The sequence below is a fragment of the Castor canadensis genome, chromosome 16 (genome assembly GCF_047511655.1).
Source record: "Castor canadensis chromosome 16, mCasCan1.hap1v2, whole genome shotgun sequence".
NCBI classification, from domain to species: Eukaryota; Metazoa; Chordata; class Mammalia; order Rodentia; family Castoridae; genus Castor; species Castor canadensis.
Window position 1 is genome coordinate 43,494,011 of NC_133401.1, and position 19,010 is coordinate 43,513,020.

A 19,010-nucleotide genomic window follows, 5' to 3' on the forward strand; every position below is an offset into this window, starting at 1 on the left:
CCTGTTTGTCACCAGCTCACCCTCCCATTTCCATTCACAGCTTCCTCCGTCCTCAGAGAGAACTGCGCTTAGCTTCTCAGAGTAAATGCAGTGATCCAGGAAGGAAGAACTCCTACCGTAACCACAGTGCCTTCCCCACCTCATCCGAAGCATGGTCTCCCCGCCGCCTGTTGAACTTTCTGAGAGCCACCTACAGGCTTCCCAGTCCTTGAGGACAGGTCTCTACCACTCTTCCTTGCTTTTCCTTTCTCGTTGCAGAATGACCACGGTAGCCTGAGGTATCTTCTGTATTAAATTGCACATACTATTTGTTAGAAATGAAAAAGGCACAGAATGGACAGGTGGGTAAAGGCTGAAACACCGGCCCAAGGCTTATTGTGGGCAAGTGGTCCTGCGGAGGGGGTCCCCCAAGACAACTGGAGCCCCTTGAGGTACTGGGCAGATAACTCCTTTGCTCAGTGCACCCACCTGCCTTCCTCCTAGAACCGCCTTCTCTGACCTCCCCTCTCATCACCATCCTGCATCCCACCCTCTCTCACCCACTGGGTCTGTGCTCCCACTGTGTCTTCCTCCTCACTCCTTCCCCCTTGTCTTCGTTTCCCCAGAGCTTTCTCCAGCCCTCCTCTCCAGGTCACCAGTCTACTTTCTCAGCGGGGATGAGGTGTGTCCTCCACCCCATCTCAGGGCATCGTCACTGCCTGGTGGCTCTCTGTGCTCTTGAGACCCAGGCAAAGGTCCCAACTGCACTATAGCTCTCTCCACTCCTGCACTGTTGGTGCCTCGCACAAAGCTGGTCACAAACAGCCAGTCAGCAACAGCCCTTGATGTCCCTGTAGTCCCTCCCTTCCTCCTGTGACTTTTCCCTTCTTCTCGTTCTTTGGCTCCCAAACTGGTCAAAGAGACAAAGAAGGGTGAGTTACTGAACTTTCTAGTCAACCAAGAAGCCATCACACTTCAGCATCAAGGACTACAAATTCTCCCAATAAGAATGGCTGTCATCAGGGGAGTCTAGAAAACTGTGCTACTGCCTCCAGGGGCTGGGGGCACAACAGGGGCATTTGTGAGGCCTACTGGGGAGCTTGGAAGACCCTGAGTCCTGGCCAAAGGGAGAGAGTACCACTGGTCATGTGGACCACAGTGACCTGGGCCCACCCTGGAAGGTGGCGTTAAATAAAATACTTTCGGCAGCTTTTTACTAAATCGCTGACATTCACAGCTTTTCTGGCTTGTTGCCCTTTTTTAATCAAAGGAAAGGGTAGTAACATATTTTGCATAATTAAACATGTTGATGAAACATTCCTGCATTTGGAAGACGTCCAGGGCAGGACAGAAAAGTTGTCTTGTTCTTAAAGCTGTGCTCAAATATCAGCACCCCCTGTCAACAGCTAGAGGTAAATTTAAAAATTCTGTGATAAAAATGATGTATTTTTACTGTAGAAAAATAAAAAATACAAATAGAACAAAATAAAAATACCTGTAATCACATATGTCATTATTCTTCCAAGTGTCTTTTTTTTTTAACGTGTATCCCCAAATTCAGATTCTACTTTACACAATGTTTTATAACCCACTCTTCCCAACTAATAGCTCAGGAACATTTTTCCATGTTGCTAAAACTTCAGCTACAAAATGATTTTAATGCCAAGATCTCACAGATGGCGGAGTGGCTGGATGCTTGCCCAAGCTGTTGGACTGTGTCACCATGGCCACCCTGGGGACTGGCTGCTTCAGGGGGAAGTTCCTGGGGAGCCAAGTCATTATTTGGCCTTCCAAAGCAATGACCAGGCCAACTGGACACTTTTCTTACTGAATGTAAGGGGCTTGGATGCCTGTCTCCCTAAGAAAGAACTGCTAAGGTCGGGGAGGAGGCTGAGGCCCCTTAGGTTGGGAAGAGGGTTCCCAGCAACTGTTCTGGAGCATCACCTTGAACCAGCCTCACTCTGGGTGTCCAGTTCTAACCAAGTTCTAACCAAGAACCATGGTTGACCAGCTCTTCTAACAAGAAGGACTTAATTTACCAAGAAGCTCTAAGGGTTGGAGTTCTTCTTCACTTGGCAGTAATGTGTTTTTCTTTCAAGATGTGGAAAGAGAGGCCTCCCTCATTATCTACACTGAGGATTGAGCGAGATGACAGGTGTTGGAGGACTAAGGAGCTCTTCAGTTCCTGAGAAGTGAGATGGTGGCTGTCTCAGGAGTCCCTGGGCACAGGTGGCAGGGATGACATAAGAACTGTTTCCAAGAGTCTGCAGGGAATAAAGGACCCACTCCCCAAAGCCCTAGAGAAGACACTACCTTCTCATTCATTCCTGTATTATTTCCCACTTAAGCTACGTGGAGTAGTGGCCCAAGATGGAACGAAGCCCAGTAGCAGTATGGGAGGTCCTTGTTCTGTGCTGGATTCATTTTATCTGTTCACCTGGAGAAACCAGAGGAAGAGGACTTTTGGTGGTAGAAATGGGGTGTGGTCACTGGCCAACAGCCAGATCTTAGGCTTGTCCAACTGCTACCCCTCCCACCCACTGGGGTCCAGGCGCCAAAACCTTTCTGGAGCAATTCTGGTATACTCTGTCCTGACACATGCTCCAAACCTCAGTGCCTACTTCCAATTTCAGGGAATTTCACTTGAGAATGACTTCTTTGAACATTCATAAATTATCCTTATAACCCTCCTGCACTTCAGCGGTGTGGTCACGGTGACCCTGGTCCACAGCTTCTTTATTAGAACGGCCTCCAGGTGGGTCATTTGACCCCCAGGTCCTGCTCAAGATAACCTTGGAAGATGACACTCATGTTTTCTCCTTTTCCCCCAGGGCTGGTGTCACCTGCCAGGGCCTCCTTCCACTATTCGTCCATGTTGACAATGTCTGCAAACCAGTGATCATGAGCTTACTAGAGGGATGGAAGGACCCCTGCCCGCCTGGACTCTGCACAAGATGGGCTTCTGGAGAGCATGCTGGTCTTGGAGCCCCTTCCTTCATAATTATAGGCTCTCTGTTCCTTAACCCCAGCCGGGGTCACTGACCTGCCTTGGAAGGAAACAAGGGACTGCTAGTAGAGTGGACACCACCTCTTTCAACTCTGGGTAACACCAGGTTAAAATTGGCCAATTTCAGTGGCCATGACTGTTGTAAATTCACTGGGAATTCATGGAGGAGCTGGAATTGGTTCTAAGTTTCCCAATAAAAGCATTGAAAACCTCTCAGGGTTGTTTCTGAGTAGGAGGTCTCTCTCTGCCTTCAGAGAGGCCCGTCCATCCTCCTTCCTATCTCTGTTGAGATGTCACTGGTCTGGAGAGAAACCTGCTCCACTGGGGCAAGCAGAAGAACTGAGGGTGGTGGCTCCACTTCCTTTTTCCTTTCTCCCAGATGCCTAAGGCCACCAGGAGAAGAAGCAGTGGTTTGCAAGGGCCACACATGAGAGAAAACCTTGAAGGCGCTGCCCCTTTAAGGGAGCAGTGGCATACATTGGTGGCATGCTTCTGAGATGGTGACTCTGAGCTTGGATCGGGTCGGGGTTCTCTGGGCCTGACTTTTTCTTGGAAAACAAAACAAAATGCTTTGTCCACACTCTGCTTTCCGGAGTGATGTCATAGGTCTCTATTTCTTATTGGAACCACATGGGGGGCTGTGGCTACTTCCCTGTTATGTGGCATTTGTTCATGATGTCACTCCCAATTCTGTGCCTTCAGCTAGCACCCGTAGTCACCTTCTAAGTGAGGTGAATGTGACCTCAGAATACTCAACATTGTGCCCTGGTCAGTGATCACCAGCCAGTGAGAACTGGAAGCAGAATTATTTGCCACCCCTGCCTTAAGTCCATTGGGAAATGTCCCCAGATTCACTTTTTTGAAACCCCATTCAAGAAATCTTCCTTAGTTTCTCTACTGCCCTGTCCCCATGCACTACTTCCCTGCCTCTGAGTGACCTGGACCATGTCTCTAAAGAGCTCTGGCTCCAACAGATCCAACATCAAAGCAGTGCCCCACACAAGTGTTGTCTCCCCACTGTAAATCAAAGGGTCTCCCCTTGAGAGAGAACCCTCAGCTCCCTCCTCCTTTCACCTACATAGTCCCCAGGTGTGCAGAGCCCCTGGGCATCTCTCAGGCTGTAGTCCAAACTCTCCATCCTCCAGCAGTGCAATACTCATCCATCCAGTCATCACATACTTGTCAAGCATTTGCTCTGTGTAGGTACCATCTTGGGTATTGGGGATAGCACGAGGGGACCCAGTAGTACCTCCCTGCTGGCATGGTAGGCTGTTTTGATAGGAGAGACAGGTCTGCCTAGGCACCCTGTGGTGGCCTCTGGCAGGCACTGAAAATGCTGAAGAAGAGATGCTCCTGGCATATAGTTCACCCCCAGGCAGATCCAAAGGCTACTGTAACACACCCTAGAACACATTTCTTCTTAGGTCAGCCTCAACAAGCCACTGGTGTTGGTCGCTGCCCACCTTGATTGGAAGTGGTATTGCTGGGGTCTTCTGCTGTACGCTCCTGATGAGATTGAGATACAACCACCTTACTCAGGTATCCAGACCTTCCTGGGTTCTTTGGATCATCTTGGTGCCTCTTGATGATAGGAGCTGGTAACAGCATCATTGTTGATCCAGTTTACAGATGAAGAAACCAAGGCTCTGATGTATCTGAGCCCCTGCTGAGGACTTGGACTACCAATCCCTCTTGATAACCCTCCTGCAGTGGCACTGTCCCTGCCATCCAGCCCAGGGAACATCACTAGCAGTAAGGTCATGACCACTCATGGTGGGAAAACAGAAAGTTGTTGGGACACATAAGTATGGAGTTATAGATTTCCCTAGAGAAGGTTGGGTGTGTGGCTCAAGTGATAGAGCGCCTGCCTAGCAAGCACAAGGCTCTAAATTTAATCCCCAGTACTGAGAGAGAGAGAGAAAGAGGTAATGTGGTGCCACATGTAGGGTCAAGAGCTTGAATTTGTTCTCAGTCAACACATCATGGCCTTTCTCTTTCAACCATAAAAACGCATGTTGAGTCTGACTGTACCCAGTGCTGTGCGAGGCACTGGGGTGACAAGGGTAGGACCCCTGCCTGCAGGGAGCTCAGTATCAGACATCAATTTCTGTGTCATCATCAGGAGAGCCTTGAAACAGATGAAGTTTCATTTTACAGAAAGGCTGGAAACAGATCAGAATTCCAAATGAAGCACTGGCTTTGGTGTCCGTGGCCTGGAGCTGGGGCTTTGGACTTGGCCATGTGCCCTCCGGAAAACAATACCATAGTTCTACAGCTGTTGCTGTCAACAGCAGGCCCTTTCACTCTCAGAAATTACTGAGTACTCCAAATAACTTTTGCTTATTTACCAATATTTACCAGAAATTTAAACTGAGCATTCAAAAAATACTAGCCAGGTACAGTGCTCACACTTATAATCCCAACTACTTGGGAGGTAGAGATAGGGAGGATTGTGGTTCAAGACCAGCCTGGACAAAAAGTTAGGGAGACCTCATCTCAATCACCAAGCTGGGTGTGGTGACTCATGCCCATCATCCCAGCTATGCAGGAGTGGTAAATAGAAGGATTATGGTCTAGGAAGGCCATAGCAGAAAATACTAGACCCTACCTGAAAAATAACTAAGGCAAAAAAGGATTGGGGCATGGCTCAAGTGGTAGGGCATCTGCCTCATAAGTGTGAGGCCCTGAGTTCAAACCCTAGTACTGCCAACAAAAGAAATTATTGATATTGAAGTATAATAACAACCCCGCTACTTGTCAGTATAAATAACAGTTCATGAAAATATTCCTTCCCAGCAAAGGTAATGAGAAGGTTGACATTGTTTCCCACTTTTGCTACTCAGTCTGACATCTGGCTTAATTAGAAGGCAGTGGATTCCCCCATCTGCTTCTGCTCTGACATCATTTGCCAGGTAGCCTTTAGAAAACTCCATGTGCTCCCATGTGGAAATGACAATGAAAAAGGCAGGTGACATCTTAGGGTTATATGAACTTAGTTTTGACCTTGTGAGTCTCTTTGAGAACAAGGACCCCCTGCACGTGCACACACACACACACACACGCACACGCACACGCACACGCACACGCACACGCACACACACACACACACATAACCATCCAACCATCACCCAACCGCTATGGGAAAAACTTCCCTGCTGATACACTGCAGCATGGCCACTAGGTGGCAGCAGAGGTCAACCAAACCCTGGGCTGAGGCTCCATCTAGATATTCTTGGCTGATGAGAGCAACCTGTCCTCTGACACTTTGCTTCCTGTTTCTTGGTGGTGTCCTTTTCCTTCTCTGTTTGGATAGAAACTCAGACTAGGGAGAACTTCCACCTTGGGTTCTGGTCCCAGGTCAGCCATTGGCTGCCTGCAATGATTTCTGCAAGTTTTGCCCTTCTGGGCCTCAGTTTCCTCATCTGTAAAATGGCCACACCAGTTTCCCTTATCTACCATTCACTGCTTCTGTAAGAATCAAATGCCAAAGTGGTTTTGTAAACTGTAAAGTGCAAAACATGGGAGTTGGAGGAAGACAGTGGGCACTGTGATTTTTTTCTGGTTCTGTTTTTTGCCTACTTCCTTTTGTGAGACTAGGTTGTTTGTCAACACAGGGTGGCTGTTCCCTGGGCTTGGTCATTGTGTGTGAAACCATGAGCTTGGTCATTGTGTGTGAAACCATGAGAGCTGCATATGCTTGGCTCCTAGGCCTCTGGACCTCTGCGTGGGCATCCAATAAGCAAGCTTATGATGGGCTGGATGCAGACGCTGACAGGACCGTTCTGATGCTCAGAGTGTGTGATGGATCTGTCATTAATTAAAGCTCTTTGGGGTTCTGACCCCCCCCCATACACACATACCTTGTTCTGACCCCCAGGCTGAAATCAGGGGTTTCCAGGAAACATTTGCTCCCGCAGAGGAGTCCAGCTCATGAGCACCATCAAGCCAGAAGTCCATCCGGAGAAACGCCACTCCCTCCTCTGGCTGAGCACGGAGCAGAGCCCACTGCACTCAGTCCCCCAGGCAGTCACAAGTTCTGCCCCTTACCCCCCCTGCACTGAGCCCAGCATGTGCGCTCGCTGAGTGCTCCTTAGTGGCTATTGAGTGATTAAGCCACCTCTTCAAGTGTGCAGAAAATAAATGGAAACTTGTTTTATTTTTTTCTACCTAAATTTAGGTTTTTGGGTTTTTTTTTCCAAGCCTCCATTCTACCTGATGGCAGAAAAATAATTTTGTCATTTCAAGGTAAAACTTAGAAACACCAAGTTAAAAGCTTAGTTCAAGATTTTCCCCTACTTCTCCTTCCCTTGGAGGTGACCTTAGGGGAGACGGCTGGATCTCAGGAGACGCTCAGTCCTATCCTGAGGTTCTTCCTGGCTAGCCCCGGGGCATGGCTTTCCACCTATGTGGCCTCGATGAAAGCAGCATCATTCCTGTCTGCTCATAGGGGCTTCGTACAGGTGGTCCTCCCAACTCCACAGCTGGTGATAGAAGATATTTTTTCCCAGATTGTTATCTTCCAGGGCATTTAGGACAGGAAGCTTAGGTGTCCTCTACCCTGAGTTCCTCAACTCTCCCTAGAAGTTCAGCCACCACCCCTGGAGGCTCTGTTGGAGGCTGAGCAGAAAGTCCCTCTCCAGGACCCTCAGCAGGAACTGCCTTCCTACTTTCCTCTCTGACTTCTCTTCCTTAGCCCTATGCCTACCTTTGGAAATGCAAACACCAAGAATTAATCCTTATATTAATAAAACACTGCTACTTCAATAGTTTGAGAAAAAAAGAATTTGACAAAATCCAATGCTAGTTAGTGATAAAAATTCTCAACAGACTAAGAATGACTTCCTCAACCCAGTAAAGGACACTTATGGAAAGTCTGCAGCCAGCATCATACTTAACAGCAAAAGACTGGATGTTTCTCACTAGGAACGGGGACCAAATCATGATGCCCACCATGGTTCCCTCTATTCAGCATTGTACTAGGGGTTTCAGCCAAAGCAACTAGGCAAGAAAATGAAATGAAGGGCATCCAAATTGGAATAAAAGAAGTGAACTTATTTTATTTGCAAATGATATGATCTCGTATATAGAAAATCCTAGGAATCATATCTCAATAAACTACTGAGTAATGTAATAAGAATGAACCCCGGGGGTCCACTTTGCATTCCTGCTGAGGCCCGTTTTGCAGAGACAGGGTGGGTTTGGTCTAGGATGAATAAGGACAGCAGGGCAGTGAAATGTGACAACATGAGAGAAATTGTGGAGGTGAGACCTCACAGCATCTTCCTGTACTATAGCCAATGAATGGACAGATAGGGGAAGGATGGATGGAGCCAATGGGCCAACTTGCAGGCCAGCAGCATCTGGGCTTGGCTTTGGCCAACAGTGGGGGCCCTGGCCTGCAGGTTCCTGCTAGTGACTCTGCCTGGGACCTGGTCACCTGGACAGGATAGCAGCTTTACCACTTATGAGCAATGTGCCCCGGGCAAGCTGGGTGAGCTCTTTGGGCTTCAGACCCTGTTCAGTGGGAATAATTACATACAATAATTAAGGAATACCTCATGGAGTTGTTATGAGAATCCAACCAGATATTCTACAAAGTGTGCTTAGCAGTGTCTGGTATACAGTAAGCACTTAATAAACATTAGTGTTTCCTCTCCTTTCCTCCAACAGGACTTCTTTATGAATCTCAGCTCTGTGGCACAGGGAGGAAGGAATGACAGCTTACTTCTCTGCAGATGAATCCTCCTTAGAACTCACAAGCAGGGTAAATAAATCTTGTGACTTACACACTTTTGCAGAAAACCCAAGAGAAAGCACCAAGTTAGCAGGTGGTTAATCTGTGGCAATGAGGTGGAGCTTAGACCACTGCCTGTCTTCTCTGGAAGCTGACTGCATTCTCAGGCTGTGTTCTGGAACTTGCTGTGATCTTGCTGATGTGGATATCACTGAGGTGGGCGTCTCCCAGTGCTGCAGACTAAACCGCATTGTATAGCATGATGCAGCCAGCTCTAGGGCCAGTCATTCAGAAAACCCATGTGTTTTCTGAGGAACCCGTACATGTCCCAGCCCCAGGTAAAGTGTAAGTGAGCCCTGAGCCCTGAGCTGGAGAAAATCTATTTTCATGTATCTGCCCTATTTCTTATCACCATTCTGAAACCTAAACAGCTCAGTCAACACAAGGTTTTGACTCATTTGTCTGCAAACCTTGACTGCTACATGTGAACACTCATGTGTTTTGCTGCTGAATATTGATGTATTTAATTATGGAACCTTGCCTGGGGCTGTGCTATGGGTGTTATGTCATTTGTGGTGCGTGGGTGGTGTGCTAACTTTCAAAAAGGCTAAAAAGCTTGAATTCTGAACTCTGTCTTATTCCCCGGGGTTCTGGATAAGCAAGCATGTACTGGTGTTTTGGCAAACCTGTTTTATCCCTAGGCAGTGGCCAGAGAAATGACACTCAAATTTGATATCAACGGAATAAGAAAAGGACAGAAAGGAATAAGAAAGGAAAGAGCAAGGGGTTTGGAAGCAGAGCGAGCTGGAGGTGACTCCCTACTCTCAGCTAAGGGACCTTGGGAAAGTCACTTCATCTAGAAAGCATTGGTTTCCTTACATATAAATAAGAAATAATAATAGCCATTTCGTACCATGGCAGGATTAAATGAGATACTGCATGCCTAGTTCACACAGAGTAAATGCTTAAACATGAAGCTCTTAACACTAATGAATAATAAGAAATGGATTGTTGTACTTTGTTCTCAGCACCTGCTGTGTGTAAGTTAGTTAGGATGGGGGTTGGCCCCTTGTTCATGGGAATCTGCAGGCAAGAGAGCCACACCTGGAGACCCCTTTCAATACTCTGAGCAGAGGTGGGACCCCAGCCCTGGGAGCCCCATGCACGAAGAGGGAGAGCACTAAGGACCCTGAGTGGTCACAGCTGTAAGTCACCAGGAAGAAAAACTGTAGGAGATTCTGGGATTTACTACTAGAGTTGGAACATGAGTCATCCTACCTGTTGTTATGGGAGGTCCTCAGAAAACTATCTGCATAGAACCTGTGCCGACCCCAACCTTCCCCCCACAACACACTATGTTTTCCTTTCCTCTGGAGAAGCATATGGGTCATCAGATGGGACTGCTGTCGAAAGGTGTGAAGGTTTGTGTCCCTGGCAAAAATGCTTGGTGGTCTCCAGCACAGAGGGAGGACAAAGTTTGACACCAGAGTTTTGCCCTCTACCAAGTTATCCAGAAATAACTGAGAACATGTCTCTGCCCATTTCAGCTAGGGGAAAAAACTTGTGATTGGATGTCACCATGGACCCATCGTCTCTGCACCCAAGTAGATAATAAAACACTCCTCTGACCTGGTTCCCTTCGATAAAACCCCCTGGGCTACTTGGATGATCAGCAAGCCTCACCTTTGGTTTGCAGGGCCAGTCACCTCTGGACACTGATTGACATTATAACTGGTGAAACAAAAGAAGAACAAAGCCCTTTGAAGTTCTCCATCTCTGCACTGAACTTTCTGTACTATTGTGATGAAAAGTCACCAAGGCTGGGATAGCCCACCAGGGAGGGAAAACAATTCATATTTTGGCAGTACCTAAGAAAATTCTCCTGATACATTTCTCCACAATAGACTTTATCTTTTAAAAGCCTCTTGTGTCTGGGGCTGGGAATGTAGCTCAGTGGTAGAGCACTTACTTAGCATGTTCAAGGCCCTGGGTTCCATTCCCAGTACTGCAAAAGTGAAATGAAAACAAAAAAAAGCCTTTGAGTTTTTCCCACACCTCTAAGTCTCAGCGGGTAGAGGTGAGGGCCAGTCTGACTACCAGACCTCTCTTACCCTAGCCTTAGCCCTGCCTCCATCCACCCATCACAGGGCTGGGGGTGCCAAACAGGAAGATGTCAATCTTCCCCCTCCAAGGTGCCAGGTGGTGTCTACCCTGACCCAGACCTGCTTTGAGGAATTGAAAGGGCACCTATAGTATGTTCTGGGTTTTAACTCTTGTCCAGGCTTGCACATTCCCAATTCAGACACCAGTCCCCACTATGCTGTTACATCTCGAAGGCCTTTCATCCATGTGGACCGTGTTCACTCAGCACTTGCTCAATGCTAGCTCAACGTAGGCACTTAGAACACATGAGTGAGCAAAACCAAGCTGGCATGGTGAGCAGAGAGACAGACAGTAAACATGACCAGTTAACAGATAAGAGAGCATCAGAAGGTGGTGAGCACTGTAGAACAAAGGACAGGAGAGGGGTCCGAGGTGGGAGCAGATAGAGTTTGAAGGTGAAATTGAAAGGTCTCTTGGATTTGCCCCATTAGATCCTGTCTCCCAGTCAGACCTGTGCTGACATATGGTAAGAGCTCACTGAAGGGCATTGGGTGAACAGCCAGGTTGACCCCAGGATTTCTCTGCTTCAAGCTCTGACTCAAAGAGCCTGCTCCAGGACACTTCTCAGCTGCCATCTCTGTGCTCTTACATATGACCATGACATTTTCTTCAGGAGTCTCCCAGCCCTTGGCCTTAACAAATGCCTGCCTTTGTGGTTTCAGGTCCAAGGTCGGTTTTGTAGGAACAAAACCCCTTTGTAGCATGTTGAGCCTCCCTCCAGCTGCCCCTGTCCTCTCCTAGTAGTGACCCTTAGGCTGTCTCCAGATGAGTCCTTCCTAACTGTTCTCCAACCTCTAATCCCAAGTCCCTGCTTTGGTTAGGATCATTGAGTCTTGTTATCTTAGAGTCTTTGATCCTTTACAAAGCTCACTGCTTGCTTTGTTCTGAGAAGCAAGGAATGAAGAAGCAATGAAGAAGTACCCAGGGACCAGTTTGTGCATTTCTTTCCTTCACATATATTTATTCCAAAATAAAGACATAAAATTTTAAACAAATAATCACACTGATTTTGACTTAGAATAGCTTACTTCATTTCTTAAATTATAACAATTTAAAGAGAAGGCTTTTAAAAGATTCAATAAATAGAATAAATAATATTTCATCTTCATATTCAGGCTCACATCCCTCCTGTCTTTTTTTTCTGGAAAGTTTCCCTCAGCTTCTTCAGAAATGTCACCGTGTTTCCTGCTGTGGTTTGGTTGCATGGCTGTTCACAGGAGAAAAACTGCAGAGATAAAAGTTGACAGGACAGAGTGACTGAAGCAGCATGGAGCCAATCTGCCCCAAGGACCACACTTCGGGATCCTGGCTTGAAGCCCAGAACTAATCAGTGGGAGATCCCAGCTAGCTGGCACTTGGTAACTTGGTGTAGGTGGCTGACTTTGGGGTCTGTGTCACACATACACTTAGACACCTATCAAGTCCCCCCATTAGAGGAAACCTTTTCTCGGGACTCTTTGAAGTCTAAAATGTATCATTGTCCTTTTAGCTTGTTTTTTCAAGGTCACTTATATACTATGATGGCTAAGAATTTGGGTTCACATAGATCCAAGTTCAAGTTCAGCTCTGTCACTTACTAAATGTATAGCATCAGGTAAATTAGTTAGTCCCCCTGAGCTTCACTTCCCTCCTCTCCAATATGAAGGGGATAAGTCAAATCTAACAATTATCCCTAGGGAGGAACTCAGTGAAACAGGACATGGAAGGTGCTATCGACAGTAGAGACACAAGCAAGTAAATGGCTCAGCACAGGTCTTCAGTCCTCTGTGCTCTCCTGCAGAAGCTGCTGCCCAGGGAGGCAAGGAGGAAGCCCAACCCCCACCTCCAAGAGCTAAGGAGTACGCCACCAGCGGGCACTTAGGACAGGTGGCAAGTGTCTACCTTGATCTGGGTGCATTTTCAAAAAAATAATCTCCTTTAACTTATAGGCTGCCACATCCATCTGGTTAGCAAATTGAACTTTTAGGATCTTTGAGTACTGCGTGAGCTACAGCCCTGATTCCCACAATTATAGCTTCTAGTTACAATCAGGAAGAATTCTTTCATTATCCAACAAGCAGAGAAAAGACCATATTGGCGTCAGCATTTAAAAAAAAACTAGGGGGCAGTCTAGTCTAACGTTTCTGATTCAATTTCTTTGATGTCCCCTTGTCACCCTTGAACTACCAATTCTGATGTTATCATCCTTTCTCCTTCAATCATAGCTGACATCAGCATCCACATAAAAATCACACAAACGTACTGGACACTTGTTGCTTTTTAGGTCTTCAACTGTTCTTTTCACCCGCATGAAAGCCAGTGAGAATTTTGTTTTCTGGGTGGCGTTGGTAATCTGTGACAACCCTTCCTGGAAGCACGGTGTAGCGCAGTTATCCTGGGAAATAATAAGAACTTATGAAAAGAAATACTCCGGACAGATTTGAGAAGAAATCGCAAAAAGAAGGATTTTAGAGACAAATGTAATTGAACCAATCTAACCCAAACTTGCACTATATTTTTGATAGGTCCCTTGCCAGTCTAGGCCCTGATCTCCAATACTTCCAGGTGAGGTACTTTTTCCATAGTGACATTCCCTGGAGATTCCCACCATGTTCTATCCAGGAAGCATGGCTCCCATGGCCCTGGCAAATGGACAATTCCATATCTAGTATTAGTGAGATGGAAGTGCAGAGGAAGAAAAAACTTGTGGGCACTAGCCGATAGGATGTACCCATTGGACATGGCCTGTGTTCCAGTAGAGCTAAGACCTTGCCCTGTAAAAGAAGGGGAGCTGGGCTATTCATGAAGGGTTCCCCCTTACCACTTCTCATCTAACCATGGACCCTCAAGGGTATGACCTCTGATCTCTGCTAGGATGCAAAGCTCAGATTCCCCCAGGCAGTAATCACTTGAGTAAGTGCCCCCTCACTCTAACCAGGAGTCTCAATTAGGACTGGAACATTCCTGACCCCTCCCTCCTTGCCAGAGTAGGGAGTTTCTCTCTCAGCGTGCCTTTCAGTCCCCACCACCCACAACCTCCAGACACTTTGTCCTATAGTTGGAATCATGGGGCAGCCACCTGAGGTCAGCCAAGGATTGATGAAGAGGAGGAAGGGAAGAAGGAAGAGAGGGAGGGAGGTGAGAGAAAGGGAGGATGGAAGAGAGGGAGGGGAGAGAAAGAGAAGGAAGGAAGGAAGAAAGGAAGGAAGGAAGGAAGAAGGAAGGAGATGTAGCAGCTAGATAGTTTAAGCCACATCCAAGATAAGAGTTGTCATTCTATTTACATTGCTTCACAGTTCTAGACTTAACAGCAAATGGGATAGAAAGCAATACAGTTCAAACTATATCACTTATTATACTCTTTATATATTTATTATATTCTTAGTTCCAGTTTGACTTCATTGTGTATATGGCCATGTACCTTAAAAGATAGTCAATATTTTTTTAAATACTGAAAGTGTTCAAACTTCTCAAGGACCATAAGCTAGTTCAATACAAAGAAATGTATACAGTATAGAATTCCAAGATCCTGGTTTCAAAAGGGAATACTAATCTGTAATGATCTCAATTAAGTAACAATTTCTAATTTAAAATATGAAATAAAGCAATTTACTTTTACTTAAAAGCTAAAAAAAAAAATAGAATCAAGATTATCTTCTCCTGTACTTACAGAAGGGATGGGAAGACACAAACAACTGGTCACCTAGAAAAGAGAAATTTCAGAGTGAACCTTCCAGATGTGAGAATTAAGATTGGTTTGGAACTTTCTTAAGAGAGCTTTCACTTACATTGGCACTGCAGCTGCACTTGGAGGATGGATCTTCCTAAAGTAGACAGAGAAATGAAAACCCACGTGAGTGGCACATTTTCTCTTTCTAGAGCTAGCTCACCAGTCATGAGTGCTCCCTGCAGCCCCACAGCGCACCTGCAACATCTGGATGAGGAAGTTCAAATCCATGATTCCTGCCCAAGTCAAGCATCTTTGGCCCTCCACAGAGCAGAAGAGAAGGGCAGAGGTGAGGACCACAGCCAGAAGCATCTTGACAAGGACCTGGAGCTCAGCCTGCAGATACCTTCCAGTCTGGCTGTATTTAAAGCTCCTTTTACACAGGGAAAAACCCTGACATCAAACTGATACTTGGAGCCCACTTTTTCTCTGTAAGTTGGGGCCACTTGATATTGAAAAAAATCAAATCATACTGAGTCACTTGACAAAGACTGTGTTGTGCCAGGAAATATCATTCCTCAGAAAAGATGCTTTTCAAAAGGTTGGGTTTTGAAATGCTGAAGGAAAAGTTAAAGATCTAAAAAATGTAATTTTTTTTAAAGGCAGGGATTCTGGTTGTGACAGTTAGAATACTTTCCATGAAAGTCTAGATCTGTGTTTTCCTTTTTCACGTTATTGGAAATGCTGACATAATAGCCAGACGTTGGTGTTGTAATGAATGGGGTAGGCAGAGGGAGGGGGAGCATGAAGGTTAGTGATGTGCAGGACACGTTTTCTGCTTGCTGGGGTTTTCCTTTAGCAGTTGCAGCCTCGGTTAACCGTACTTCATTGTGAAATCTTTGCAATGTCTTTTGTGACCCGTGGCAGATTGTCCACCTCATTCAAATGCACCTGAGAAAGATTCTGTGTAGGAGTCTGAAAAAAAGTTTTCAACTGTAAGCACAAGAATGCTGCAGTGGTGCTTATTAAAACTGGCCTTAAAGCTGGGTGCTGGCGGCTCACACCTGTAATCCTAGCTACTCAGGAAGCAGAGATCAGGAGGATCGCAGCTGGCTCAAAGCCAGCACAGGCAAATAGTTCTCGAGACCCTATCTTGAAAACACCCATCACAAAAAAGGGCTGGTGGAATGGCTCAAGGTGTAGGCCCTGAGTTCAAGTCCCAGTACCCCCACCCCCTGCCACACACACACACACACACACACACACACACACACACACACACACACAAAGAATTGGCCTCAAAGATTCCTTAGCATCTCTGGAGACTTTGCATAGCATTGTGTAACATAAGGTAGAAAACTCAGAACTTAAAATAGGAAAATGCATAATATTTATTAAGCACTTCCTACATACCCCTCACAATTCTAGACACTTTATGTAAAGTAAGCAATGTACTATGCATAACCACCGGGTGAAATAGGTAGAAAATTTGACACCCCATTTTCTGTCTTTTAAAACACTGACTACATTGTAGCTTCTGGGTGCTTTAATGTGACTGTGTTTATATCTCTATTAGCCAGAAAGCAGTCTCACTGTCTCTCTGAGATAAGTACTATGATTATTCTCAGTATTTTATAGATGTGGAAACTGAGGCACAGGGAAGCAAGTAATTTTCCTGAAGTCATACACCCCAGAAGCTGTGGAGTCTGTATTCAAGCCCAGAAGGCTGGCTGTCAAGTACAGTTCTTAACCCTCTTGTCCTACTTTTCTGCCTTTCCCACCTAGACACAGAACTGCAGGTGCTTTATGGGTCTAACTCACCTCAATAAGAATGTGTGGCAATATTGGTTTTCTCATTGCATATTCTTCCTTAGGGGAGGTGTGGAAGTCAGAACTCAGCTACACTGTGGGGAAGAAACTATCTTGGTGGAAAACGAGGTATCCTCCCATGGCTTTGACTGGCATGCATACCCTTTGCATACACTCCCAGCCTATGGCAACCATTTTTGTTACAGAGTCCAGTTCTATGCCTTTTTCTCTCTAGTTGACCCCTGGTTAGTTCAGGGTAGCAATATACCCAATCAATCACCCACTTTTTGCTATGACAGGTAGCCAGTCATGTGACAGATTTTGATCAATGCAACTTATGTTGCCTTTCTCCCCAGGCCAAGTCTGGGCCTGACCTATAGGCCTTGGGAATGTCTCGCCCAAGAGTTGGGGCAGGGAAGGTGATCCACAGTCATGGGTGCTCCCCAGGCAGGTTATTTTGCCTTCCCAAGTACCAGTGAACACCAACCCTCACCTATACACAGAAAGGAACCTGGGGGGTCATCACCCAGCCTTTCCCAGGGCAGAAAGGAGTGTTCCAGTTGGAGTATGCTTATCAAGAATGAACCACTGGATTTAGAAATTTGGTTTAGTTGGTCCAAATGCCTCAGGCTCTGATTTTCCCTTCCCTACCACCTTCCATTCCCATTGGATTCTTTCTATTTCCAGCCTCCAGGCCTGGAAACCACCAAGAGTGGTTTTCCTCTACTTTTCTACACAATGGCCTGTTCTCATCCGCTAGCCTTTCCTGACCACAGTGATCACTGCCTTCTGCATGTCTCTCTCTCTCTCTCTCTCTCTCTCTGTGTAAGTAATACATCACAGTTATATATGTGGGTATTTCAATACCTGTATACAATGTGTGTTGATCATGTCAGGATAATTAGCATTTCTCTTTGCTTATCACTTCTTTATGTTTGGAGTCTTCAAGCTCCCCCTTCTACTCATTCACAAAAACATATAATATGTTACTGTGAAATATAGTTCACCCCCATTCTGTAGAACACTAGAATTTATTCCTTTTATTCCTTCTGAGTTTTATACCTGTTATCCAACCTCCCTATCCCTTCCCCCATCCACTTCCTACCCTCTAGTTACTATTCTACTGTCTTCTAGTTCAAAACCAACCCTTTCAGCTTCCATGTATGAGAGAGAATAGGCAGTACTTGTCTTTCTGTGTCTGGATTATTCCACTTAACATCCACTTTCATCCATTTTAGCACAAATGACAAGATTTCATTCTTTTTATGGCAGAATAATATTCCCTTGTGCATATATATATATATATATATATATATACCCTATTTTCTTTATCCATCTGTTGCTGTATGATTGATTCTATATCTCAGCTATTGGTTTTAGTGCCACAGTAAACATGGGTGTGCAGATATTGCCTTGGTATTCTAATTTCATTTTCTTTGGTTATCTACCCAGAAGTGGGATTAGTGGATGATATAGCAGATCTATTTTTAGTTTTTACTTGTTTGTTTTTGCAGTACTGGGGGGTTGAACTCAGGGCCTTACACTTTTTAGGCAGGCACTTGACCACCTGAGCCATTTTGCCAGCCCTTTTTGCTTTGTTTATTTTTGAGATATAGTTTCACTTTATGCCCAGGTAGGCCTGGATTATAATCCTCCTGTTTGTGCTTCCTGTGTAGCTGGGGTAACAGGTGCACTACCTTATCCAGCCCAGGCTGGCTTTGAATCTTGATCCTCCTGATTTTTGCATCCTGAGTAGCTAGGATTACAGGTGTGAGTCACTGGTACTTGGCATATTTTTCATTTTTTGATGACCCTTCAAGCCATTCTCCATGATGGCTGTACTAATTTACATTTCCACCAGCATTATACAAAAGTTCCCTTTACTCCACATCCTCATCAGCATTTTTTTTATAATAGCAATTTTGACTGGGATGAGATATTATCAAGAGAAAGAAATAAAAGTCACTAACAAAGAGTCAAGTTATCCTAGTTTGCAGATGACATGATTCTGTGTATATGTAGAAAAACCTGAAGTCTCCACCAAAAGACTGCTAGAACTGACAAAATGAATTCAGTAAAGTTTCAAGATACAAAATCAGCATACAGAAATCAGTAACTCATACAATAATAATGAACCTACTAAGAAAGAGATGGTGAAAGCCATCCCATTCACAATAGCAACAAAAATAAAATAAATAAAATGCCTTGGAATAAATTAGACACCGTGGTACATGACTGTAGTCCCAGCTACTCAGGAGGCTAAGACAGAAGGATCATATGAGCCCATGAGTTTAAGGCCACCCTAGGAAACAAACATAGTGAGACCCCCCACCTCAAAAAAGAAGGCCTAGGAATAAACTTGACCATAAAAGTAATGACTTCTATGATGAAAACTGCAAAATACTGATGGAAGATATTGAAGAACATGCACAAAAAACAAAAGGAAAAATTTCCTATGTTCATGGATTGGGAGAATTAGATATTACCCAAAGTAGTTTACAGATCCAGTGCAATTTCCATCAAAACTAGTGACATTCTTCACAGAAATAGGAAAAATGATCCCAAATTTATTTCTATGCATCTCTTTTAATTCGTATTTATTCTACCTAACTTCCGTAATAACCGATAATATGACAGGCTGTATTGTGCATTGCAGTTTTTCTGGGATGTGT

At 45.3% G+C, this 19,010-nt stretch overlaps 2 protein-coding genes across 5 annotated transcripts in view; one reads left to right on the forward strand and one right to left on the reverse strand.

Moving 5' to 3' along the window:
• Slc25a48 (solute carrier family 25 member 48) overlaps positions 1 to 3,193 on the forward strand; it is a 39,155-nt gene extending 35,962 nt beyond the window's left edge. For 2 of the 4 annotated variants that reach the window (XM_020187349.2, XM_074058841.1), the window contains exon 8: positions 41 to 2,804. The gene's annotated coding sequence lies outside the window, so the exon portion shown is untranslated. The other 2 variants (XR_012442912.1, XM_074058840.1) reach the window with 2 other exon arrangements.
• Positions 2,842 to 14,901, reverse strand: Il9 (interleukin 9). The gene is made up of 7 exons (XM_074057390.1): positions 14,788 to 14,901; positions 14,651 to 14,686; positions 14,533 to 14,565; positions 13,126 to 13,257; positions 12,021 to 12,108; positions 6,566 to 6,709; positions 2,842 to 2,864 (listed from the first exon to the last, which is right to left on the reverse strand). The coding sequence occupies exons 1-7, from the start codon at positions 14,899 to 14,901 to the stop codon at positions 2,842 to 2,844; spliced, it is 570 nt and encodes a 189-aa protein (XP_073913491.1).
• Positions 14,902 to 19,010: the final 4,109 nt, after the last annotated feature.